A 25,989-nucleotide genomic window follows, 5' to 3' on the forward strand; every position below is an offset into this window, starting at 1 on the left:
ACAGTACCTCTGTAATAAAGGATATAATTAAAATGTGTAAGGTGAATCCTGTAATAGGCATACAGGCAGACAAATGCTAACTTTTCCCAGGGAATCTTTAAGCCAGAGTTACACACCAGTGAAATATAGAAAAGATCTGTAAACTAAAAGACACACAAACAGCAATGACGTTCACCTAGAGTAAGCTGTGCAGCATCGCAAAGCTCTGTGGTTATAAACTTTTCCAAAAGCAACTACTTAATGTACCAAAACTTCACTAAGAACTCACTTAGGCCTTCCTCTCAACGTCAACTGCTACAGATGCCACAGCAAGATGGGAACGGGACAGAAAGGTGGAGTTGGCAGACGATGGAGACTTAGATGGGAACACAGAAGAGGTCTGCGTTGCTACAAGACCAGTGTGGGTAATGTGAAATGGGCAGAGGGAACAACTTTACAAAAGATTAGTACTCCACTGGGGCAGTGGGTCCTCTCACTGCTCAAGAGAACTGCAGGATGGTGACCTTGGGTGCAGAGAGGAGACCCTCTCTACAGACAAGGCTTATGAAGCTGACCAGGTGGGCCAAGGCAATGGAGGGACCTTGAATGTCATGATAAATAACCCGGCCTTTGCCTAATTAATAGAAGAAATCAGAGTGGGACCCTAAGCAGATGAATAACCCACCTTTCTGGTAAGTGGTGTACAGTAAGCAAAGAGGGCCATGGTGCTGGAGTAGTGGCTAAGTTACCCCCAAGCATCTCAGAATGACAACAGGCTAGACTCAGGAGCGTAGGAGACACACTGGGAAAAGCTAGTGAGCAGGACTGAGTCTGGGGTTAAGACACACAGACCTCTGCATGAATGGAGGTGTCAATGCAAGAACAATGAGAGGAGATTAATGAGAAAGGTCTCATCTTGGCACCAACACTTGGACAGCCTTGCATGTAGGCAGCAGATCATGTTTGCACTCAGGGTTCAGCAGGGCAGAATCACAGCATTAATACTGGCCAAACAGAGAAAGATCTTAGACCTGAAGAGACTAGACATCACACACACTAAATTTCTAGTAAAACCATGTTTGGGACAGATTGAGGGGGAAAAAAAAAAAAAAAGGAAAAACAAAATCCAAATGCCTTCCTGTAATCCCAGAACTCAATGTGGAGGCAGGATGGTAGGCTCCAGGTTAGACAGGGTTAGAAAGCAAGACTGGGGTAAGGTGGAGGTGGTGACAGCAAAACAAAAACTGAAGTTAAGCTCAAAATAACCGCATTTCCTAATCATCTCCAAAATGGCTGCCTCTGTTAAATCAGACACTGCCATGGCAGAAGAGATCTGGGGAAGGGCTCAGGGGCAGGTGGCAGGCTGCCATTTCTGAGGGTGAAAAGGACACCTGAGCACAAGGGCTTTCAGCAGAAGCCCACCGAGGGCGCAGTTTAAATAGATCTTTAAAGAGCAGTGTGCAGAGGCAAGGGCCACAAGCAGGAAAAGAATGTGATCCTCCATCTCCACTTGGCCAACCCAGTCTTCCACTTTCCTGGGAAACCAGGCATTTCCAGCCACTGCCTCGCCTCCAGCAGGGAAGGAAGGCTTCATCACTAGGAATTACTCAACTCACATTCAGGCCACCCTGCCCACGCTCCTCTCAACAACCCCAACCCTGCCCGCCAAGCCTACACCTCAGTGTCCCCCTCAGTTCCCTCCTCATAGCGACCCAGAAAAGCCCCAGCACCAGTTTCCTATTTTAAACATTTTTGTGGCATTTGGGACTGATCCCAGGCCCTCCACTGAGCTGCACTTTGATTCATTTTAAATGTGGGTCTAAGCATGGCTGCAAGTCACTTCAACCCCAAGTATACTGACTGGCCTCCTCAACAGACTACTTAAATACAAGAACGTGTGTTCTCTGCCCAGCAACCTCACATTTCCCCAACACACACTCCCACACCCAGGGAATCTACTGTTTCTTTTGTCAGTTCAGTTCTAGTTGATCCACTTTATAACTTTAGTAAGATAATATTTCCATATTCTCTAATGTGCCCATACAAAAGCTTATAGAGCCAATGGTTTTTGCATGTATCCTGGGAAGAAAGCCTGCTCCATTGACCGTCATCTCCCTCCCCAGCCCAGCCCACTCAGCTACTGTTTATGTGAACTTGCCTCTTAACCAACATCTCATAAAATGGACTCACACAAGGTCTCCTTCCACTTGGCTTTTTTCCAAGGTCCATCCACGTCATGTAGCACGAACAAGTACTTCACTTATCAAACAATCTCCCATTATGTGAACACACCATTTTCTATTTTTATTGTACTTGGTTTTGTCCTTGTTTTCGTGCCCCTGTGACAGCTGGGTCCATCCACTCCCCTCTCCTTATTAACCTACTGCACCCTTCTTTCTTGTTCCTATAAAAAACTCTCCCCAGGGATTTAAACCCAACCTCGTCTACCTCTCATCACCCCATTCTTCTGTCCCTAGATGACCAAACTCATCATTCCAGGGAAACTAACTCACCAAGAGTCTTCATTTTCTTGGCAAATGCCAAGGGCTCACACACTGTTTTCTGGGACAGCATCTTGCTACTTGTTACAGGTTGGCCTAAAACTTAGGAACCTCCTGCTTCTATGTCCTGGGCTTGGGGATTGCAGCCCTAAGCCACCACAGCAAAACTTAGGAGTTCTGAGCCAGCGGCGGAACGTGGTAGCTCATCTCTTCCCCTCTGCCCTGGCATGGCCTCCTGAGTACTTCGCTGTGTTCAGCCCACTGGCTCCATGTTTTCACCACCCTCTGCTGGACAACAGTGCAAGAGTGGCTCGAGAGAGAACAGGTTTCCACTGGAGCGAGCTTACCTTGACTTTAACCCTAACAAGTACAGCTATGGGACCTTAGCTTACTTCTCCAGCAACTGATTAAACTTCTAACAACTGCTTAGAGCTGCTGTCAGCACCTTATTTTCAACTGTGAAATGTTTAAACATTCTACAGCAATGCCCGTTTACCAATTCTGTTTCTGTAACTCTACAGGATCTGTGACATTATCTTCATGGCATATGAATGCAACTCTCTAGAATTTATCCGGTGCACTTGTAAACCCTCATCCCCACACACAATGGCCACCACCTCCTCTTTCAAATCTGATCATCTCAAGAATAGTCACAGCACCAACTGCTCACAGACATGTCACACACACACACACACACACACACAATTTCTTTTCACATGGCATACTTAAGAAGTGGGACAGTCCTGAAGGGCCTACCTTCAAAATGCATCCAGATCACAAACTGCAGTACCTTCCACATGGGGCTGCTGCTCTCTTACCAGCTCCCAGTCTGCTCCTTAAACAGTTTAGAACCCAGCACTACTCCATTGCACCCCCGATGGCCACAACATCCCTACATTCCTCTGTCAGTCTCTCTGAGACTGCTCTACCAGTCCTTGTGGTTTCTCCAGGCATATAAAGTTGCTTCTTAATCCAGGTGCCTTTGCTGGTGTTGCCTGGAATGCCAGACCTCAGTACTTACGTGGCTTTTTTTTCCATGTATTCTCTACTTGGGTTTCTTTCTCAAAGCCACTTCCTCCAAATGCCCACTCAGGCCATCTTATTGACAATGGCACATTTCAGTATCGTCACCCACTAGCACGCCTCTCCTTTCTTCTCTTCAATGCAAGGGCTTCATGTGAGATTACTTATTTTCCATAGGGATAGACACACTAGGAAGACAGGTCTCATGTCGCCCTCCCTGCTCTCTTTAGTACCTGGGAGGTTACTTGGTAGGGAACAGGTGTCCCCAGTAGACATGGACCCACGAGTAACACTCACATTTGGATGGTGGCTACAGAGGTGGTGAACAATCTTATCGACAAGGTATTTCCCCCGATGAGAGTGGAGGCTACAGGTACCAAAGTGGTGAGACTCTTTTCAACAGAAATCCTAGAGCTCCTGAACTTAGAAGACACTGCACTTTCCCCCTTATCTTCTTTTTCTATTCCTAACTGCATTTTGCTTTTAACTGTGACCGACAGAATGGTCACTGTAGTATTTTCCATTGGGCAGGGTGAGTAGGTGGGTGGTGTTCCTTACACAGAGGTAATATTTACCAGCCGCTCATTTCTTCTTTATTTGTACTGCTGGGAATCCAACCCGGGAAACAGTTCACAAGATCCAAGTGTACTGAATCTTGTCTCCCTCCAGCCCACTACCAATGACCCTTAATTTCTCAACCAATTCCTGCTGATCTGTAGGTAAATATACACACCTGTATTTATTGAATCAAGCAATCAACAGAAGTCATTTTCTGATGTGCTATCCTACCTTCAGAGAGCTGGCAGGAGACTATAATCAAAATGTGGGCTTCCCACCCTAGGTTCACCAGTTCACAGTACCTGGGGCTTTTCCTCTGACAACACCCCAGGCAATGCTTGCAGTGGACTGTGCTGAAAGCTGGTAAAAACCTGAGCTAATTTTCAAGAATGAGAGAGATGGTACATCTCATTCCCTGTTATAAGCAGGACCTTACATGCCACTGCAGGCTCTTCCAGAGGAACTGGAAGAAGGCACACACATGTCTCATCGACTTTAGCAAGAGGCATGCTAGATACTGATGCAAGAATTTTAAATGAAATGTGAGTGTCAGCAATCTTTCTAAATAAGACATTGTATGGCTAATTAGCCGACACCATTTATAACTAATTTAAAAAATTAATCCATGTGCTACTTGCTAGGTACCTCACCAATAGCTACAATAATAAGTTTCACTCCTGGGTAGTAAACTTGATACAAGTTAATTTAACCTTCCATTATACAGCTCCCTGGCAGCAGTTGTATTTTCAGTGGTAGCTAGAGTCAGCTCTGTCTATGAAATCCTCTCTAGATTCCCAAGTTTCTGCCCTCCCACTCCCAAAGTGTCCCTCAGAAAGAAGGTGCAAGGCCTACTCACTTCAGGCTAGTTAACACCAGGTAGGCAATGACAGCCTCAGGGGACACGGAGACAATGTAGCACCTGGAGGTTTCATGTAAGATTTTTCTCATGTTCTGTTCGACATGCTTTGCCTTTGAGATAACATGTTGTATTATGTACAAAATTTCATATTTTCATAGGCAAATCTCTGTTGCAGAGTAACATTACTTTTGTATCACTCACTGAACAACACTGTGTGTGTTAAGTGGAGGCACTGTAATGAATACTTCCAAGCCACTAGTGGAACAACATTTACGTAGGTACTTTAAGGCTTTCAGTGGTATATTCTCCTAGCTTGTAATTTAGTATAACCATATTAAGGTTTAGTTTAAAAAGTATTAAAATGCAGACATTGTTTTTAAAACCTACGTTTAAAAATATATAGTTTCTCTAATTTTCTCTTGATAGTCTGTTCTTTAATATTAATGACTGGTAGACAACAGATTGGTGCTTTAATGTCCTAATTTAAATATTGTTTAAAATTGCTAGTTATAAAAATTATAAAGTTCAAGACGAGCCTGAAAAGAGAAATCCACAGCTAAACGATCAGAAATCAAATACCCATTTTCAAACAATACCAAAATATAGGTAAAACTTAATCTCCTAGGTTCATTTTAGAGCTCTTAATATAAAATCAAACATATTTTATATAATTTACAAACCAATTGAATCCTCACTTTTTCTTGAGAAGCCCTAGTCTGAGATGAGCTCAATGCCTGCTGCAGCTACATAGGGTCTGAAGTGTGCCGGTCCACACACCAACAACTCAGCTAACAAGCCATCCTTCGAGTCCTGCTTTAAAACCTCCTCGACTTCCAGCAAAGGAAGAGTGACCTTACATTTGTAAGAGTACTCTCAGAGGTGAGATGTCATTTATAAAGGTCACCATCTGCACTTGGGTGACAAAAGCAGGAAGGGTGAGAAACGAGAGTCGGTTTGTAACAGGAATGGACAAGCGATGTGTCTGTCAGGAGAAGCTGTACTGTCCCACCAAAGGAATCAATTCCAGCTGGCAGAGGTTGTGTCTCGAAACATATTCCTTGTAACACAGGACAGATAGGTAACACAAACACATTTTTTGTGTACTTTTTTTTATTGTTTGGAACACCAAAGTAACCCAAACTTTACATTTACAATTAACTTTTTAATAAATATGCTGTACATCATGTTAGCAGTACATATCATACAAAGGTTCCGAAAGGCAAACAGATGTTTATACAATCAAAAGAAGACTGCAACTGCCACCGTCCGTCTTCTCTCCTAGGTGACTGACCACTGCAGATGCCATCCTTAGCTTTGACAAAGCACTATGGGTTTCAGCTACTTTGGCCCATGAGATACTAAATCTAGTAATCTTTAAAATCTAATAATGAATAATGGTGCCATGCCATTTTTACTTTCAAATGATCAGTACTATTAAAAGGGATCAAAATGCTCTAAAGATATGATGGAAACTTGGGTCCTTCCACATTCAGAGTTGTTTTGTATGTTTGTTTTTGGGAGGGGGCACCTAAGCTCAGCTCGAGCAGCAGGCTGTTGTCTCTAAACTAACATTCAAACTCAAGTCTGATGACAGAAAGTTCTCAATAGCAAATAATCCCAAGGCACTCCACTATCTTCCCCATTACAGTTAGGCCTCAACATGAAGTTTTGGTCTGCTTACCATCTAGTAAGCCTGTGCTGCTTCAAAACTGCTGGCACACATTAGAAATGATGTTGTCAATAATCATGGCAAGAGCACTGTTGGAAAGACTGCAGAAAGACCACTGCAGAAAGATGTGCAATACCGAGTTGTGTTACGAAATAAAATGCTGCTATGACTTAACATATTTTCTGAGTATGTCAAATAGTGGAGCTTCAATACTTGTGATCTAGTCTTATATACCTTAAAATGCACAAGCAACTATACAAAGATAGACTTGTTCACAGCGTGCCTTCTACTTGAGAACACACAAGGAGCTTATGAGTCAGAGCCCAGCAGAGTCAGCAGGCTGCGGAGATATCGCTTGTCTCTAGATGTCCTCAGTCCTCAGTGCGACTACAGTTTCTTACCTGTGACAGCTAAGTGCCTCCCAGGTGGCAGGCATTCTGTGTGTTAGCCACTGAATCGTCACCACTCCCTGGTGTATCCATGTATTCCCCTTTCCAGACGAGGAAATGGGACTTCGGCATTAGCCGTTAGGTTTAGTGTTCTGGTCAACACAACATCTCTTTTTACAGACTTATGGAAACATCAGAGCACCAAGGAAAGGGGGAACACCTGGTCCCTAAGTTCCCACAGGGGGATTAACACCACCTGCACCCAGCTCGTGGTCCACTGGTACTGTGACACCATAGTGGGATTCTTGCGTTCCTCAGTCAAAGTGGTGCAACTGTGATGCTTCTGAGTAAATTCTCCTTTATTTGAATGCACATGGAAACAACAACAACAACAACAAAAAACACCTCACTTAAAAAAAAAAAAAACAAAAAACCAACAAAAAACCCAACTCACCCCTGTCAGGCAGGAGGAGGTATGGGTGAGTACTTTGACATTCACTGGTGACAGGGATGTCCAAGGATCAGCTTCCTTTTTGATTCTTGTGACAGATGACAATGTGAATGGCAAATGAAGGCCAGAAAAGAGTGCTGGGATGGAGTGGGAGGGACTAATCCTACCATACCAGAAGCCCTGGGAGGAGTGCAGTGGCAGTTCAGGGTGGACACCCACTCACCTCTTCAAAGGGCTGCTCTACTACAGTGTGAAAATCAGGTCAAGAATGTTAAACTTTCGATTAAACCTTTGGAATAGTAAGAAAACCAAAGCTTATTTCTCTGAAAGGTCAAGATTTATGCGACTATCTTTGTTGTTTCAAGATTTCTTTCTTAGAGACAGGGGCTTGCTATGTAGCTCAGGCTAATCTCCAACTCAAGATCCTTGGACCGCAGCCTCCCGAGTTCTGGGTGCACAGTGCCACACACAAAGCCCAGCATGTTTCCAGATTTCTGACTGAAGGCATGCACAAGATTTTCCTTCTGTTAACGGAAACTAGACTATAAGTGTTAGTTTAAAGTACTTATTTTAATAAAAGTTTCCATTTTTACCTTATATCAAATTTTAAACCTTCCAGGATTTGAAACTACCTTCAAATTTCAAATTTTGTCTTAAAAGTTACAGACAAAGAGGATGGACAGGAAAGAGCCCTGCATTGTCAAGTCCCTTATTCACCTACCCCCCCTTATTCATGGGAACCAGGGGCCTCTAGCATGACCTACCATCCTGTGAGGGAGGACACACACAGGTCAACAGGCAATGACACCCATGGAGGGAGTCGGTGTTCTTTAGCCATGCTGTGCTTACCACATTAAAATTTTAAGCTTACAGATTTTTTGTTTTATTTCATGTTGGTTGCAAAGGTTAAGCTGTCTGCTCAGTGGTGGCATGAAACAAAGGGTGGGGTCTCAGGATGCAGGGGTAGAGAGGCAGGCACTCACTTCAAACAAGAGTAGTGCTTATAAGCAGCGGCTAGCACACTCTTGGAGAAGATAAAATCTCTCTACTCATTCAGTGAAGTTACGAAGTCCAAAGAAAATCACAAATATACACAACTTTGTAAGTTAAGGGCAGCCTGACAACTTCGGACCTTAGACAAGATTGTTTTCCAAGTCAGAGATGTGCACAGGTGGAAAGGATGTGGAGGAAGGGCTGACTAGAAAGCTGCATCTGATTCAGATTCTCAGATTCTCATACAAGCACATTAGAAATATGAAAAAGTCCTATCCACATGAGGCCAGGCAATGCTGGTGCCCCATGGTGCCTCTCTGCCATTCCCAGCCAGGACAAGAGTCAGAGCCCTTCATTAACAAACACCTTCCCAGATCCTTCTCTCACATTTTTCCCCCTGCTTACTAAGGAAATTCAAAGTAAAGTTAGTATTACAAGCCCTAAAGTGTAGCCTGAACAAGGATGATATAGCCATTTGAAAAGAAATCGGCATGTTTATCACAAATGAGCTTCATGCAACAACAACAAGAAACTTTAATGCAGAAGCTCTTGGTGAAGAGGAAAGTGCTTTATCTGAAATCAGCATCCCAGTCACGCATCTCAGGCTGCCAATCAATTCTCCTCTAAAGCTACATAAGGTTCTGAGAGCAAATGGGCAGCACGTGTGCATGCACCCACACGCACGCACTCTCTCTCTCTCTCTCTCTCTCTCTCTCTCTCTCTCTCACACACACACACACACACATACACACACACACACACACCTCTGAAAATAAAACAGACTCAAACTCACAAGAACTAACTTCCCATTAAGAGAATCAGATGTTAATTATTCTTGGCAATACACTTCAAGTATGATTTATTACCTTAAAAGATGGTCTGTTATAAAAACTACGTGATGTGAAGCAGGTCAGTACCACAAGGAAGCTTTAACGCCTGCCTCTAGGCTGTGCCTCTCCTGCCTGCAGTGGTGAGACTGTGGAAAGAAGCAACTCCAGCAGAAGAAAACCAAGGAGCCAGTCAGAAAGGCCTCAGCTCCACCGTAACTGTACAGCCGTCACTCAGAAAACTCCATTCTGCTAGAATTATCCTAGGGATGTATCTGTCAGAACTTTAAAAGCTCTCGACAGGGAAGACGAGAAATGTCTACAAGGAACCAGCTGCTGGAGATGCAAGTGTGGAATGATATCCATCAAGAACAGGACTGTAGCAATGCTTCCACAGAAGTTAATTAGTGTATACACCAAATTAGCATGCAGACGGGAATGTTTTATTCAGGACACCTAGGCATCAGGCCACCTAGTGAAGAACAACTGCACAAGCCATTTAAGATCTTCCTTAAAGGAACACTGCACGGGGGATAGTACTTTGCCAAAATTCACAGTATTTTTAAAAAGCAAACATGAAGGGGGGAAAAAAAGTAACAATAAAAGAATAATTAACTTACCAAGCAGTGACACGGGCTGGGTTACAGGAGGGGTGGGCAGACTCGTGGGTGCAGCAGGTGGCCCAGCAGAACCATACATTTTCGCACTGTCACCAGACTCGGCATTTCCTCTAGCCCCAGACACCACTGTTGGAATGGGATTTCCAATAGATAAGTCTTTTGTAGTGTCTTCACTTATACCAGCGATAGTAGCTAAGGAACAACCACATTGACATGTGAAGCTGAGTGATTAGTCATGCTCCCGGTCAACCATCTCAACCAGACTACAGACCCTCCTGTTTGTTCACTTTCCCTCCTACCCAACTCCAAGACGTCAAGTCAGCACAGAGGAAAGACATGCTTACAGTTTGGGATGCTTATTGGTGGAGTGTGAGGTGGAGGAATGGATACTGGTGGAGTTATAGGAGGTGGGGGTCCAGGAGGAAGGAAACCTAGATAGAGTAAGAAAAACCATGTCAACTCCTGCTACATGACTTCATCTCAGGGCCTAAGAAGGGTATTCTCAGGCAAGCCAGTGTACCTGGTGGTAAATGCATTGGGTTGAATCCTGGGCGCAAAAATGGTGGAGGAGGAGGGGGAGGAGGAACGCCAGGGCCAAAGCCTGGAGGGGGCATTCCTAAGGGAGGGGTGAAAGCGGGCGGCTGGAGAGCACCGACAACAGGAGGGCCCGGCTGATGGGGCGGGACCTGCAAGAAAAATGAAAACATACTTAGTTGCTTCCAAATACAGTATATGTGTGCTGAGAAAATAAAAGCAGGCGCTCTTCAGTTTTCATTATACCACTACATTGACTAGAATAAAAAGATAGTAACTAGGCAACCTGTGCCTACCTAAATGCTATAACCCTAAGCTCTGCTCTCTCCGGTAAGATGGCCATTCTGACTGGCATCAATTAGTGTTCTGATGGCATACAATATGTCTAATAATACTCTAAGGCTGGAATTTTAAAAAATTGGAAATGTATGTCTAAGAAAGGATAGCTGGCAATTTATGTATTAGGCGAAGATAAATGATCCTAGAGTCAAATGGTCTGTAGTGCTTTCCTGGTTATTTAAGCTTTCTAAAGTGGAAACGTAATCTGAAGTAAGTATGAGATTACATGAGTTAATACACATTTAGTAATGGTGTCTGACACTTACCAAACCCCTAACAAATGCAACCTGTAGTTTATCAATAAGCCAGGTAGATATATTGGGTCATGCAGTTCTAGCACTTGGGAAACTGAGACAGAAAAATGCAAGCTTGAGGGTAGCCTGGGCTACATGGCAAGACCCTGTCTTGAAAAAACCAACCAACCAATTCCAACAACAAAACAGTAAACAAACATGAAATGATTCCATCTTCCTCCCACAAAGCAGCTGGGGCTTGGGTATGTGTGTCTGAGTTCAGAACACAGGAACTCCCTGAAGAACGAAGGCCTAACATCTCCATAGGAGTTTTGGATTTCATCTCTAGGCCAACGTAAATCAAGGGCACTGAGTGATCCACACACTTGAAAAAATCTAAATTTAATCGGGTTTTATTGACATTTACGGAAAAAAGCTGGAGTTTCCAAAGAGATTTAATACCAAAGTCGGGAAACTCCTACGCCTATCTACTCACTTTTAGACAGAAGAGTAAGATTTCAAAAGTCGTCCTTCAGACCTTTGAAGGGTTAATCCCTTACCTGTGGAGGTGGCACTGTTATAGGCGCAGGAACAGGAATGGGAGGCACAGGCACAGGCACAGGCTTAGGTATGGGGGACACTGGCTCTGTGTGGGAGGCTTCTGCACCTCCATTCTGGGCAACTTCATTTTCAGGCTTCTTGGGGATGCCTTTCCAATCTGTGAATTAAAGAAATGTAACAATAAATGGTTACCATTTTCATGTATAGCTTTAAATATATAAAGTTGAAAACTAAAGATTAGAAAATATTAGCTTCACTGAACAAACTCATGTTATTATTTTTAGTAATTATTTAAATCAACAAGTAACCACAGAAATATGGGTGAACATATGGATCCAGCAGACATTCTCAGCTCTAAGGCTATCCTCTCAGTCACTCCCGATTATTAAAAACTGAGAGCCCCTTCCACCTCTTTTGGTATCTTCGAAGGAAGAAAATCCAGAAAGTTATCTTTCCATTCTGTATCCCAGGGCTTTACTGATCGTCCTTGCTTTTGTTGTCAACACGCTACACACCTTTTACCCCCACAGCAAGCTTACTACTAACTTGACACTCGTAATATTTGTGTCCACAAATAGACTTCCTGGTCTAATATGCAAGCGTGCCTGTGCGCGTGAGTGTGTGTGTGTCTTCTCTGGGTATTTAAAGAAATAATTTTAAGAAATTATTTCTGAAGCATGGATTAAAACATAATACAGAGTTGTGCCACCATATCTTATTAGTACAGCATCTCTAATCAAAGAGCCCAAACCTAAGATGCTCCTGTGTTCAAAGTGTTCTGATGAGGAGGCACTGTGCATTAGCCAGGCAGCTTGTACAGATGATGCGCAATGGGGACTCAGTAGTCTGTTTTCAGTGCACAGTCCTGCTTAACCACAAGCCTCACAATATCTAGAGTGTCTGTACTTCTCCACTGACCACACTACACAGAGAAAGATCACAGTGTCTCCTGACTGGGACTTAAGCCAAGCATAAACTTACATTTGGTTACATGACTGTGACCTATCAGTGACAGGTCTGCTTACCTGGGTTAAGTGTGTCACTGTCCAGCATGCCTCCTTCACAGAAACTCTCCAGCTCCTCAGCTTTGACTTTGTCCCACGGAATGTAAGTGACACCAAGTTCAACATCCCAATACTGTTTATAATCCGCCTTTATTCCTTTGTTCAAGGCCCAGGCAATCTACAATTGGTGGAAATACACGAAGAACCTTCAATTGACCACTCCCCACCACCCTCCTCCTCTGGACAGGGCAGCAGAAGCAGCCTGGCCGAACTGGGCCTGCACACTTAAGACTCCTCCTCACTAAGCAGACTAACGCCTCTGCTGTCTCCCACATGCACAGTCAGCACACAGCAGAGGGATGGGCTCAGCAAGGAGAAGCCCAGCACACTGGAGACCACTTTTCAGAGTCGACAGAGAGGGCAACATCCTTTTCCAGTCCACATTAGAGTAGAACCAGGCAGTAACTACAACAGCACCGAATCCCGACTCCTCAGAGGGTGGCTGTCTAATTTTAAGAGGATGCACTTCTAACTTTCTTTACCTTTGTTAATTTTGTTTTCACAGTTAATTCTAAGATGGGGTGGTAAACCTTAGGTTGTGGAATATCCACATTTTTATACAAGAATATTTGACTAGAAAACATCTTTAAAGCACCAATTAGAGCTAGACAGATGTGGTACTCTGCAAGTGATAGGAAATAACAGAGACCCAACATCCTAAATGGGCTACCTTCTTTAAACCCTCCCCACAGGGTTCAGGGAACTTATGTGCAAAGGGCCTGGGTAACTCCAATTGTACTGATACACCTATGAAATCAGAGAGGGAGGTGGGGGGGAGCCGGGTGTGGTGGCGCACACCTTTTATCCCAGCACTCGGGAGGCAGAGGCAGGTGGATTTCTGAGTTTGAGTCCAGCCTGGTCTACAAAGCGAGTTCCAGGACAGCCAGGACTATACAGAGAAACCCTGTCTCGAAAACAAAACAAAACAAACAAACAAAAATCAGAGATGGCTTCTACAGGTCCTGCCTGGGATCAAGCCAGATAAGGCACCAGCTCAGAAATGGGAGAAGCCAGCACAGGCTCCCACCTCTAACCAAGAGGTTCCTGAAACTAACATTTGCTTGCCAAAGAAACATGAGTTTTTCCCAATTAGTTTTCCCTGCATTTATTTCCCTCAGAGCAGGCCCATGCTCAGTAGTGCACGGACAACTCAAAACAAACTCTTTGTTGGGAGTTTTGTTGGACTTTTTCTCCAGCTGCTTTGGGCATTTTTGTCTCAGTGACTTTTTGCCTATGTGTTTTGGTTTCTGATTTTGAAGAGGATGTGATGTTTTCTGTGCTTTTCTGCCCTCGTTTTATTGCTTGTTTTCCAGACCCCAGTGGTGGTGGTGGGGAGTGAGGGGGTGGGATGAAGGGACATGGAGAGTTAGGGAGGGAGGTGGGATCTGGAAGAGCTGGGGGAGAAGAAAAGCTTGGTTAAAAACAAATAAACAGGGCTCAGTGGTTAAGAGCGCCGACTGCTCTTCCAAAGGTCCCGAGTTCAATTCCCAGCAACCACATGGTGGCTCACAACCATCCGTAACGAAATCTGATGCCCTCTTCTGGAGTGTCTGAGGGCAGCTACAGTGTACTTACATATAATAAATAAATAAATCTTTAAAAAACAAACAAACAAACAAAGAGGGCTGGAGAAATGGCTCAGAAGTTAAGAGACTGACTGCTCTTCCAGAGGTCCTGAATTCAAATCCCAGCAAGCACATGGTGGCTCACAACCATCTGTAATGGGATCTGATGCCCTCTAATGTGGGTCTGAAGACGGTGTACTCATATAAATAAAATTAAATAAAGAAATAAATGCCCTAAGAAAATTGTTACATAAAATTTTATGTCAACTAGTAACGTTATTGCTTTGTTATTGTTGTTATCGTATTTTTACAGGGTAGCTTTTATGTCTCAAGCCATTCCCAAGCAGTAAAATTATAGTTGAAGAGAAAACCCCCAACAACAGTATATTTACATATCAAACCCTTTTGTAAATGATGAAATGTACCTTTATGGATTTCTGGTTCACTTTGTAGTTTCCTCGGCTCAGTTTCTGCAGGGCACGGTATGCATCTTGTCTATGAACCATGACAATGTAGGCACAGCCCCTGGGAGGAATCATCTGACAGAAGCAAACCACAGGTCAGAGCACTCACCCCTTCCTTCTCAGCAGCGCTTTGAGTCCACAGAAGAGCTCAAGCACTGTGAGCAAGCACAACCTCGCAGCCCCCAGCACCACCACCAAACAGCTAAGTAAGAACCTGTGGGGTCAGACCGTGGCAATTCAAGTCTGCTCTTAATTAAACCGTGCACATTTTGTTACTTTCCTAGAAAGGTATTTCAACGTAAGCACCATTGTCCAAGAGGAATCTACTGCACAGAATGTTAAGGGAGCCTGCAGCTGAGAGCTCAAGGCCTCAGTCTCAAAACAACTGAGCACTTCTTGCTTAGTTAGCACCGCATCCTAAAGGCAATAAATACTCACATTAATTGATTCAATTGGGCCAAACTCTTCTAAGAGACTGGCAACATCCTGCTGAGTAGTCCTTTTGTCCAGTTGTCCCACCCACAGTGTGGTACTACAAACTGAAAGTAAATTAGTCATTAAAACACACACTTCACCCAGCAGCACTGCACATTAATAAGTGTCATGACTATGTCACATCACAATGCCAAAAGTTTAAATAGGAAATCCCATTCATTAAAGTACATATAAACTTAAAAGTTTAAAAGTAGTTATTTAGAAATTAAACTAGCACACAAGACTTGGAAAAGCACTTAGTCCCTCTGTGACTAGACCTAACAATACCTATGAAGCCTCAGGCCCTAACAGCAGTGACCATCCGTCAGCCAGAACAAAACCAGGCTGGAACCTCAGGCTCTTACCAACCACCTAGCCTTAAGCAGCAGCCACCCACTTGTAGCTTCAGTGCATAGTTTCTTTGTATGGTGTCTCCTAAGCATGAGCCTCATTTTAAATACCTACTGGTCACTATTATGATGTAAACTGTAGTAGTTAATGATTTACAAGAATATGCCTACTATGTATGTTCTAAAAATGATGACAACCAAGCTAACACAGCCTACAAATTACTGAATATTCATCAAAGAGGGAAGCAGTTGTGCTGGTGGAAAGATACACTAGCTCATGTACAGAAGTACTAGAAAGCCCGTGTAGTACATAAGTCAGACATACACACAGAAGCCCTACTCAGAATAAAACTCGACCACAATGATAACGTATCATTTATGGCTTTGCCAACAGTCATAAAACATCTTAAACCCACAACGGGGGTGGGGGTGGGGAGAGAGTATGAAGACAGGTTCACTATTTACCACTGGCAGTTTCTGACTTGATCTGAGGGAGGCCTTTCTGCCGCCGTTCCCTCTCTTTTTCTCGATCCCGTCTTTCTTGAGATCGAGAGCGAGGTGAGTGTCGGCGCCTATCCCTGGACCGAGACCGAGAGCGACGGTGGCGGGATCTCCGAGACCTAGAGCCAGACCTAGATCTTCTCCTTTTTGGTGACCTAATACGTTTCCAATAAGGAGATGGATAGCACACGAGAAAGAAGGGAAAGATGCATATATTAAGTTTAAGAAAAACCACAAGTATGTATGTGAACATTTGGATCTGTAAGAACTTGGTAACAGGGAATGCAGGGTAAAATTTAAACAAAATAAATAAAGCTGATGGCTTATAACTGTCTTCTCCGTGTAGCATCTCTAACACTCCCCGCAATTCCATCTTCATGGTCTAAGAAGTCCATGCTCACGGCTGGGAACATTGCTGCTCCTAACCCTTTCTTCTTTGAAGAACACAGTGGACGGTGACTTCAATATGCTATGCCCACTTCTGTTGTCAGTGTAGAACTTAAAACTCCTAGAACTCCCCCCCACCACCACCACCACTAAGTCACTCAAACAAAATGTGGGTAAGGTGACTTAAATTTGAAAACAATTTTACTTGGCTGGCTGGCTTGCTTATTTGTTTGTTTGTTTATTCTGATCTTTTCAAGGCAAGGTCTCATGTATATCAAGCTGGCCTGAAACCTCTGATCCCCAGTGCTGGGGTTATAGGTGTGCAATAGCAGACCTAGTTCAAGCAGTGCTCAGGACTGAGCTCAGAGCCTTAGGTACATGAGGCAAGCACTCTGACTTAGCTCCAACCCCAGATTTGACTAAAAAACAAAATGAAAATCTGTTATTTTTGATACCTTCTCCTTATGTACCAACTGTTAATGTTAACATTTTGAATATCAGAAAAACCTAAAGCTGGATATGGTTAGGTGGATTGCTCTGAATTCAAGGCCAGCCAAGTCTACACACGGAGTCCCTTGCCAGTCAGGGTTATATAGTATACTACACCCTATTTAACAACAACAACAACAACAACAACAACAAGCAGCAGCGGCAGTGTAATGAGGTTTCCCAGTGTCCTCAGATCACAGAGCCACAGCTCATCCTCTAAGTTACCTGGATGCTGACCTGGATCTCGACTTTCTGCTCTCGGGCACATGCCGCTTAACCTCTGTAACACAAGGCTGCTCTACTTCCATTTCCTTTAAAAACAAAACAAACAAACCCAGAAAAATCAGAAATCTAGAAACTGAAAGATATATATACATACTAATTTTTTGTTTCTTGGATCAAATGAGTACTAGCCACCATTAAACAAAACAAAACCTTTCACAGTATTTGCAAACTAAGGGGAGAGTTCACTACTTGTGGAAGTTACTTTGTATAAATCACATACAAACACTGTAATCTAGGCACTGACTGAACCTCTTCCCTCTAGCTCAGCCCCACACTTGTATGGACTCTCTACTAAACTCCTGGAGCACCCTGAAACAAAATCAGCAAAGGAACAACAAGGAATGTGTGTAAATCAACCTAAGAAACTACTACCTGCTGATGTGGTTTTTGTGAATGGGGTTCATTTTGTGGCTGAAAAGTTGATTGGAAAGTTGGCTGTACTGGTGGAGCTGGAGAAACCCCAGGCTGAGCCATCCCTGGCTGAGGCATGGCAGGCTGAGGCATCCCAGGCTGAGCCATCCCCGGCTGTGCCAATCCTGGCTGAGCCATCCCAGGCTGAGGCACCCCTGGCTGCGGCATCCCTGGCTGTGGCATCCCTGGCTGTGGCATTGTAGGCTGAGGCATCCCAGGCTGTGCCAATCCCGGCTGAGCCATCCCAGGCTGCGGCATCCCCGGCTGAGGCATGGGAGGAAATGGAGGTGGTGCAGAAAGAAGCCCAAATCCTGGCATCTGTCCGTTAGGAGGAAGCGGAACCTTTCATTTTAAAGAAGAGTTAAATCTATTAAGTACCAGCAACAAAAAATAGCTTTGAAAAACTTCAATACATTTTAATTGAGAAAAGCTACCCGGTTTCTATACCATTATTACATACTCAAATATGACATATTTGAAAGTTCTGCAACTCATCCAGAATTCTGAACAGTGATTTAAGGTGCAGTTTTATGTACAAGGTGACAATGACAAGCTAACCTCAGCCAAGGAGGTGCTTGATTGCAAATGGTCTTCCTTCAACTTTTTAACAGTAATTACGATTTTAGAAGGAAAAATGGCTGCAAGAAGTGGCTTTTTGATTCCTTAAAAAAAAAAAAAACCTGTGTTTGCTAGGCATGATGGTGTACACCAGAGTTGTCAGGCTGGTCTACAAATGGAGACAGATCCACACACAAGACTTCATCTCAGAAACAAGTGCAAAAGAAAAAAACAATGGTTTTCGATTCATAGCAAAGTGAAGCTACAGAATCTCCTGTAACCTCTGGTGTACATACACACTAGCAACACAACTGACACTAAGAATGGAAAGCTCTCCATAGTATCCAATCATCACAGCATGCAGGAGAGAGACTCTAGCAAGGGAAACATTCTGTGACGAGGAGGTTTCTTTACAAGGTCAATGCTATTAAATTATTTTAACGAAAACATGTATTATTAGTAGATGAGATGTCATGTTTATAACCCTGTAACTGAAATCAAAAGCAACTCAAGACAGTAGCCACTCCACAGCCTCCACTGGAGCTGCAGCTCGCCTCACAAACTGTGTAGTAACAGCAGTGCTTAGAAGTACAAAAAGGTCAGTACAAGAAAAATGGCCGAGGATGGCCTTGTCAGTCATCAATGGGAGGAGAGGCTCTTGGTCCTGTGAAGGTTCTATGCACCAGTGTAGGGGAATGCCAGCGCCAGGAAGCAGGAGTTTGGTGAGCAGGGGGAGGGGAGAGGGGATAGGGGGTTTTCGGAGGGGAAACCAGGAAAGGGGATAACATTTGAAATGTAAATAAAGAAAATATCTAATAAAAATAAAAGAGGGGGCTGGTGAGATTGGCTCAGTGGGTAAGAGCACTCGACTGCTCTTCCGAAGGTCCGGAGTTCAAATCCCAGCAACCACATGGTGGCTCACAACCATCTATAATGAGATCTGACTCCCTCTTCTGGTGTGTCTGAAGACAGCTACAGTGTACTTACATATAATAAATAAATAAATCTTTAAAAAAATAAATAAATAAAAAAAATAAAAGAGGAAGCTGGGCAGTGGTGGCGCATGCCTTTAATCCCAGCACTTGGGAGGCAGAGGCAGGTGGATTTCTGAGTTCGAGGCCAGCCTGGTCTACAAAGTGAGTTCCAGGACAGCTGGGGCTACACAGAGAAACCCTGTCTCAAAAAACAAACAAACAAACAAACAAACAAACAAACAAATAAAGGAGGAATAAAATATAAACATGGAAAAAAAATAGAAAAGAAAAAGAAAAATGCTGGTACCTGATGGTGCATCGTATCCTGCTGTATTGGCAGCATTCGAGGCTGAAACTGGTCCATACTTTGATGCTGTGTGTATGCTGGCTGTTGCACACCATCTCCAGGGTACCCACTAAAATGAGGTGAGCACTTTCATTACTCACTCAAAGCACTGAATGCCCTAAGTTACATTTATATTGCAGAATGTCACTCTGGAGTAACAGGCAATCAACATATTTAGTACAACATAAATGCCACATTTTAAAATTCTAACTCTGATAAGGACAATATTCCCAATAGGAATTTCTTTAATATAATTTTTTAAAACAAAGACTGTACTGGAATGTGTTTTTATCCTAACTGTTGCTTAGATTATACAACTTTCAAGGCATTAGGAAGAACTCACAATGGGGCCTGTGGAGGAGGGGGAGAGGTAGCAGAGGGCACAGGCACAGCCGCGGCAACAGCAGGTGTGGCTGCAGTGGGTGCAGGAGGCGCAGCCGTGGCAAGGGCTGCGGTGCTGATAGCTGCAGCATCCTCTTTCTTTGAGTCTTCCACAGCTTCTGGCTCGTCATCATAATCGAATCTATCAAGCAGCTTCTGCAATATGTATGGCAATATTCCATTTTAAAACAAAGACTGAGTCACTAAAAAAGAAACTACAGAAATAACACATTTGCACTAGCCATACCCCTACCATGCTGTATACACAATTTCTTTTTCTCCTGCATGTTCTGGGGGCCTTGGTCTAAAGACAGTCAATTTTGACTAAGTGCACGTTAGAAAAAAATACAACTTTAAATTCTATTTTCCTTTTCCAATGATGAAAGCAGTGTTCTTTTTTGCTTATTTCATAGTAAGTTTATGAGTACACTTATGTAAAATACCCACTTGTTTAGGCTAACCTTCTGGAGCTCTGTGCACAGGCTAATAGGTGGATGCTTTCAGGCCGCTACAGTGCAGACTTTACCCTATCCCTATAAACGCATATGCCCGTGTGCTGCCCAGTTGAGAATATACTAATATAGTCAAAGAAAAAAATATATATGGGGTAGGACAGGGCCAACAGTCATTTCAGCAGTTTTACTATAAAATTTCTTTCTCAAAACTTCAGCACTCACACATATTTTCCCAAACTTTTCTTAAAACAAACAACAAAAAACCTAACACATATAATCTGTAAGTTCATGGGTTGGCAGATAAGCTGCCTGTCTTGCAAGCCTTTTGAATTCCATCCTTAGAACCCTAGCAAAGGTGGAAGGGGAAAAAAAGACTATTCAAAATTGTTCTGACCTCCACGTGAACCATGCCATACATAAATCACACCCATCATAACTTTAAAAAATTAAGCTTATTTTAAGAAGGGAATGTAATACACTGAACAGTTACTGTGGCTTCCTTTAAAGAGATTATACACTTTGTAATCATAATAAAATGATCCAGCTATGCCTACTAAGCTCATGGGTTTCCACCTCAGGCTCCTAACTCACATTTCTTGTGCTGTTCTGCCTTCCAACTCCAGTGTACATTATGAAAAAATTTCTAAGTCACAAGAGGAAGGGCTTTCCTAGACAACACTTTACACAGAACTACACCGAGGGTAAAGAGTGTTTGGTGGCACAGTAAAACTCTTTGTCTGACAGAGGGTTTCTCTGTGTAACAATCCAGGCTGGCCTGGCACTCTTTGTAGAGTGAGCTGGCCTCGAACTCAAATCTACCTGCTTCTGCCTCTGCCTCTCAAGTACTGGGATTAAAGATGTGCATCATCAGAGCAGTAAACTTCTTTATAAAAGAGCAATTAGTATTTTCTGATCATAATCTGTATTTCTGGTACTAATTTGTGGTAACAACAAGATACATTTTTTTTCAGTTTTAATATCCATGTATATTATCTGGAAAAAGATTTGAAACAAAAAAATCTCTAGTTTAAAAAATAATAATTTCTGGTGGTTTAGAGGAAGATGTAGAGAGATCTGAGTAAGTGTTCCCAGTGTCTAGTGTAAAACAGGCCTCACTGCAATGAGGAGCACAGAGCACACAGCATACACACCCCATGCCATTACCCCCAGCATACAATGTCTTTGTGCAAAGGACTCCTTCAGGTAAAACCACTGCCGGGGTCTTACTCAGCATTTCCACTGCTGTATGTAAGAGGGAAAGTAATAGCAGCAGATGCTGCATGCAGAGAATGACAAACAGTACTACCCAGCAATTCCAAAAGACTAGAAACGCAAGTATGAATGAAACAAAGAAATCCATTCACTAAAGTAAGTGAGCTCTCTGCAGGAGAAACTCTCAGCACACCTGAGAGCTGAAGGGATGCGTTTATAGTACTGTCTACTCGACAGGTACATCGTGAATACCTGGATATCTAATATAGGCACCAGTTGTCAGGTCCACCCTAATAAAGACATTATTGTGATTAATCGGAGGTAAAATACTTTAGATCACGTCATTTAATCAAAAGACCAGGAATGCAGCAGATCGACCTGTCAAGTAAGTGGGCCCTGGACATGATCTTTCCCCACGAACTGTTTCCTGAAGAAGCCCCCTGAGGAGCACAGCACAGAAAGCCTGCCCAAGTTTCTAGTCCGCTGCCCTTTGGGATGTTCCCAGGAAGGTCTACATTGCTGACATTATATGGGCTTACAGGCTGCTCATCTACCTGAAAAAAAATTTTTTACATTTGCTGGTTTTCTACAAGTACACAAATGAATTCTTTAAGAAAAAAAAAACTCATACAGCTACAGAGACAGCTCAGTAGTTGAAAGCACTGACAGCTCTTACAGAGGACCCAATTCAGTTTCCAGCACCCACGTGGTGGCTCAAAAGCATTTGTAACTCCAGTTGCAGAGACGTTGATGCCTTTTCTGACCCTCATAGGAACCAGGCATGCACATATATACATACATACAGGCAAAACATTCACACACATAAAGTAAATCTAAGAAAAATCTTCCCATCCAATCAATTATCTACTGTCCACGGATGCCACTTGTAGTTTATTTGTAGAATCCATTCGTAAGGACTTAAGAAAGATCAAGCAGAGGTGCATTAGGAAATAAGTGTATATTTATGTCTTGGGTGGTCAGGTATTTGCATATGCTAAGATTTTGAGTTTAATCCCCAACACCAGATACACGTTACTTCAACCTTACTAAGATGCAGAAATAAACATTGGTGTGACAAAGCAGTGTCCAAAAAACAAGCCAACAAAGAAGCACCCAACATGAACACAAGTAAGACATTATAATAAATCAATAACACATGAAGTATAAATTAGTTATTTTAATACATAAAATACATACGCTTAACAAAACCTTCAACAAGGCTAGAGAGTTGGCTCAGTGGTTAAGAGCACTGACTGCTCTTCCAGAGGTCCTGAGTTCAAATCCCAGCAACCACACAGTGGCTCACAACCACCTGTAATGAGATCTGATGCCCTCTTCTGGTGCGTCTGAAGACAGCTACAGTGTACTCANANANAANAAAANAAATNTNAAAAAAAAAAAAAAAAAAACATAAAAAACCAAAACCTTAAACCATATTGTAGAATAGACTCCACTCCAAAAGGAGTGGACAAACATAAGATACAGAGAGCCTTCCAAATGATACCAAGGGATTAATTCTTCTGTTCACATGTGTGCACACATCCAAACACATCTTTTCAAACCAGTCTAGCATAGCTTCTTTTTGTTTTAGAACTCTGTATTCTGTTTCCCCTTCAACCACAGATTCGGGGGGCAGGTGTGAAATGTGTGTGTTGTTGTCCAGCTCTACGCTGAGTATGTTTATTATGTCCTTGGTCTTACTCTGGGTCTCACAGACTTGGCTAGACTGGGTGACAGCAAGTTCCATGGAGCACTGGGGATGTGACCTCAGGTCATGATGCTTACAATGCAAGCACTTACTAGCTAAACAATCTCCCTAGTCTTGTTTGTTATTTTTTTTCCACTCAAAATTTAACCCAGTCTTTCTTAAAGTCAGCAGTAACTCATTAATCACTGAGATAAAATAATGAAAAACTGGAATTTATCTACCTCATCATTACTAATTACTGGTGATAAAATTTTTCTTATGTTAGGCAAAATCACAAATTTTAGAGACCATGATATTGAACATGTCATTTAATGCTATGATTTTCAAATTATATATATTTTATATTTCTTTTTACTGTGAAACTAGAATAAGAATTTTAAGACCGGGCTGGAGAGATGGCTCAGTGGTTAAGAGCACCGACTGCTCTTCTGAAGATCCAGAGTTCAAATCCCAGTAACCAGATGGTGGCTCACAACCATCTGTAATGAGATCTGATGCCCTCTTCTGGTGCATCTGAAGACAGCTACAGTGTACTTAGATATAATAATAAATAAATCTTTCAAAAAAAAAGAACTTTTAAAGCATAACCCTAACAAAAACCCACGAGACAGAAGAAGAGCCTTGTGGTATCCACACAGCCCAGGGATACCATAAACATGCTTGACACATTTCACTTTCAGATGCTCCCCACAGGCCCATGCTCAACATTTACTTGCTCCCTAGCTGGTGGCATGTTCCTTTTTTTGGCGGTGTGTGTGTGTGTTGGGGGTGGAAAAAAATTTTGGAAGATGGTGCATGGTTGTAAGAAGGCCACCAGGGGCATAGTTCTCAAAGATTCACCTGGTCCAGGTCCTCTTCCCTCCCCTTTAAACTGAAGAGGCTCATCTGCCACACAGTCCTCCTGCAACCATGGATTCAATTCTCTGACACCAAGAACCAAAATACACCCTCCCTCAATTTTGTTCTCTTGGGTATTTGGTCACAGCCACATAGAAACAGAATGTCTAAGGATGGCAAGGCCCCCTGAGTAAGCAGAAAGATGCTGAAGTCCTCCTAGAACTCCCCTCACAGACATGGTAACTATGGGTATCACGGCAACAGCAAATGTCTATCAGTAGCAAGACAGGTAACCTCGGATGCCTTGCCTATTGGAATCTTAAGGACCATTCAAGCTGAATGTAGAGAGACCTAACAATAAAGATCAAAACAAAGGCACAGGCCCACAGTACATTACTTCTGGAGAAAACGTACAACAGAACACTGAGCATCGTTGTGAGGCGAGTGGGCCAGTCAGTGAACAATTTCCTTCTGCTCACTTTTCTTTATTCTGGAAACTTTTTATAGCGAGCCTGCATCACACACCAGGAAAAATATACATTTTGATGTTGAGGAGAAAAAGATCACCAAACCACAAACAAAAGAACAACCCAGAGAAGCTACAGAAGAGAGAAGTCTCACAAGGTGCTCTGAGTAAGACAGACAGTGGGTGATGTGAGAGAAGCGTACCTTGTCAAATGCAGTTTTTTGCTCGGGTGGCTGTGTAGGAGCTGTCTTTAACTGAGCTGTGATAGCCTGAACCTGAGCCATCACAGCACTGTCAAGGGCGGGAGACTGTGGTTGTGGAGGTTGTTGAAAAGTCTGAAGGATCTGCTGAAGCTTAAAGAATGGGAAAACTGATAAACCACACGACAAAGCAACATCATCAAAGTTAATTTACTGAAAAGAAACGAATCTTCAGTGACTGAGAACAGACAGGTGTAAGTAACAGGAAAGCACCCAGCTCTGACTAATGTACGCTGGGTTGGTGAGTGAACACATTACAGTGCGCATTGCTTACGGTCAGAAATGGATGTTGACCATCCCAAAAATACAAACAAGGCTCAGAGAGAGAAAACACGTGGAATTGTGACAGGAGGTTTTCTAGAAATACAGCAAAGTTCACTCCATATCGTCTTGAATCACTCAGCAGTACTAGGATTGTTAGCAACAACACCTGCCACTCCAACAGCTCTCAAGCTCTTTCAAAGAGGTCTTCTCGATTGATCGCTTCCTTCTTTCTCAAGCTCACACTTCCTCAGCAGCCCTAACTCCTCACGTTAGCTCCCTGGTAAAGGCTACTCTGACGGAAGCCATTTTCTCCGGTGAGGTGCATATGGAGGAGGACGGGAAGCGAGCACAGTGGCATCTGCTCTGCCAGCACCTGGTCATCAAGCTGCTTACCTGCTGGCCTTGAGTCGTCTGGAACAGCTGAGCCACAGCAGCAAAGGCATCGGAGCTGGGCAGCTGGGCTACAGTAGGCATGGAGTTTGTGGGAGCTTGTGCAAGTTCAGAAGAGACTTTTACTGGGGGTGGAGGTGAGCCTGAAAAAGCAAAGGGCAGCAGGCCTCACAAGTCAACATACTTTCCCTTTAAGATGCCTTTCAAGTTTTGCTGCTAAAACAAAATCCTGTCTAGTTTTACATAGGAAAATGAATAGATAGTGGTTCCTAAGACATATTCTAGATAGAGAGAGAGATGAAGCAACAAAGGGCATATTCTCATTTGAAGTAAAAATACAGAAAGAAAAACTGTACCTTCCAAATGCAAATCAAGTCTTCTTCCACAGGAATTTCTACCAGCATAGAAACAAAGCCTTTCACATACAGAAATTCTAGTCTTTCTTTGTTTCTGTTTGCTTGCTTGCTTTTGCTAACTTTTGTTAAATGCTGACAAGCTACACTATGTTCTGATCATGGTTTTCCTCCCCAGCTCCTCTGAGATCCTCCCTCTTATCTGAACCCACACCCTATGAAAACAAACAGGCAGCTAAAGAACAATAAGAGAAAATAA

At 43.1% G+C, this 25,989-nt stretch overlaps 1 protein-coding gene across 8 annotated transcripts in view; it reads right to left on the reverse strand.

The window, feature by feature from the left end:
• Scaf4 (SR-related CTD associated factor 4) overlaps nucleotides 1–25,989 on the reverse strand; it is a 54,663-nt gene that overhangs the window by 3,643 nt on the left and 25,031 nt on the right. The window contains exons 6-19 of one of the 8 annotated variants that reach the window (XM_021185532.2): nucleotides 25,381–25,520; nucleotides 24,667–24,816; nucleotides 19,748–19,941; nucleotides 19,366–19,474; nucleotides 17,488–17,868; nucleotides 17,056–17,141; nucleotides 15,919–16,109; nucleotides 15,068–15,168; nucleotides 14,591–14,704; nucleotides 12,562–12,718; nucleotides 11,536–11,693; nucleotides 10,390–10,555; nucleotides 10,214–10,300; nucleotides 9,870–10,061 (exon numbers count right to left, since the gene is read on the reverse strand). In XM_021185532.2, coding sequence (XP_021041191.1) covers nucleotides 9,870–10,061; nucleotides 10,214–10,300; nucleotides 10,390–10,555; nucleotides 11,536–11,693; nucleotides 12,562–12,718; nucleotides 14,591–14,704; nucleotides 15,068–15,168; nucleotides 15,919–16,109; nucleotides 17,056–17,141; nucleotides 17,488–17,868; nucleotides 19,366–19,474; nucleotides 19,748–19,941; nucleotides 24,667–24,816; nucleotides 25,381–25,520 — 2,226 coding nt within the window. Of the gene's footprint in view, nucleotides 1–9,869; nucleotides 10,062–10,213; nucleotides 10,301–10,389; nucleotides 10,556–11,535; nucleotides 11,694–12,561; nucleotides 12,719–14,590; nucleotides 14,705–15,067; nucleotides 15,169–15,918; nucleotides 16,110–17,055; nucleotides 17,142–17,484; nucleotides 17,869–19,365; nucleotides 19,475–19,747; nucleotides 19,942–24,666; nucleotides 24,817–25,380; nucleotides 25,521–25,989 lie in introns of all 8 variants that reach the window. The other 7 variants (XM_021185538.2, XM_021185533.2, XM_021185534.2 and 4 more) reach the window with 7 other exon arrangements.

This window comes from Mus caroli, chromosome 16 (assembly GCF_900094665.2).
Source record: "Mus caroli chromosome 16, CAROLI_EIJ_v1.1, whole genome shotgun sequence".
Taxonomy (NCBI): domain Eukaryota; kingdom Metazoa; phylum Chordata; class Mammalia; order Rodentia; family Muridae; genus Mus; species Mus caroli.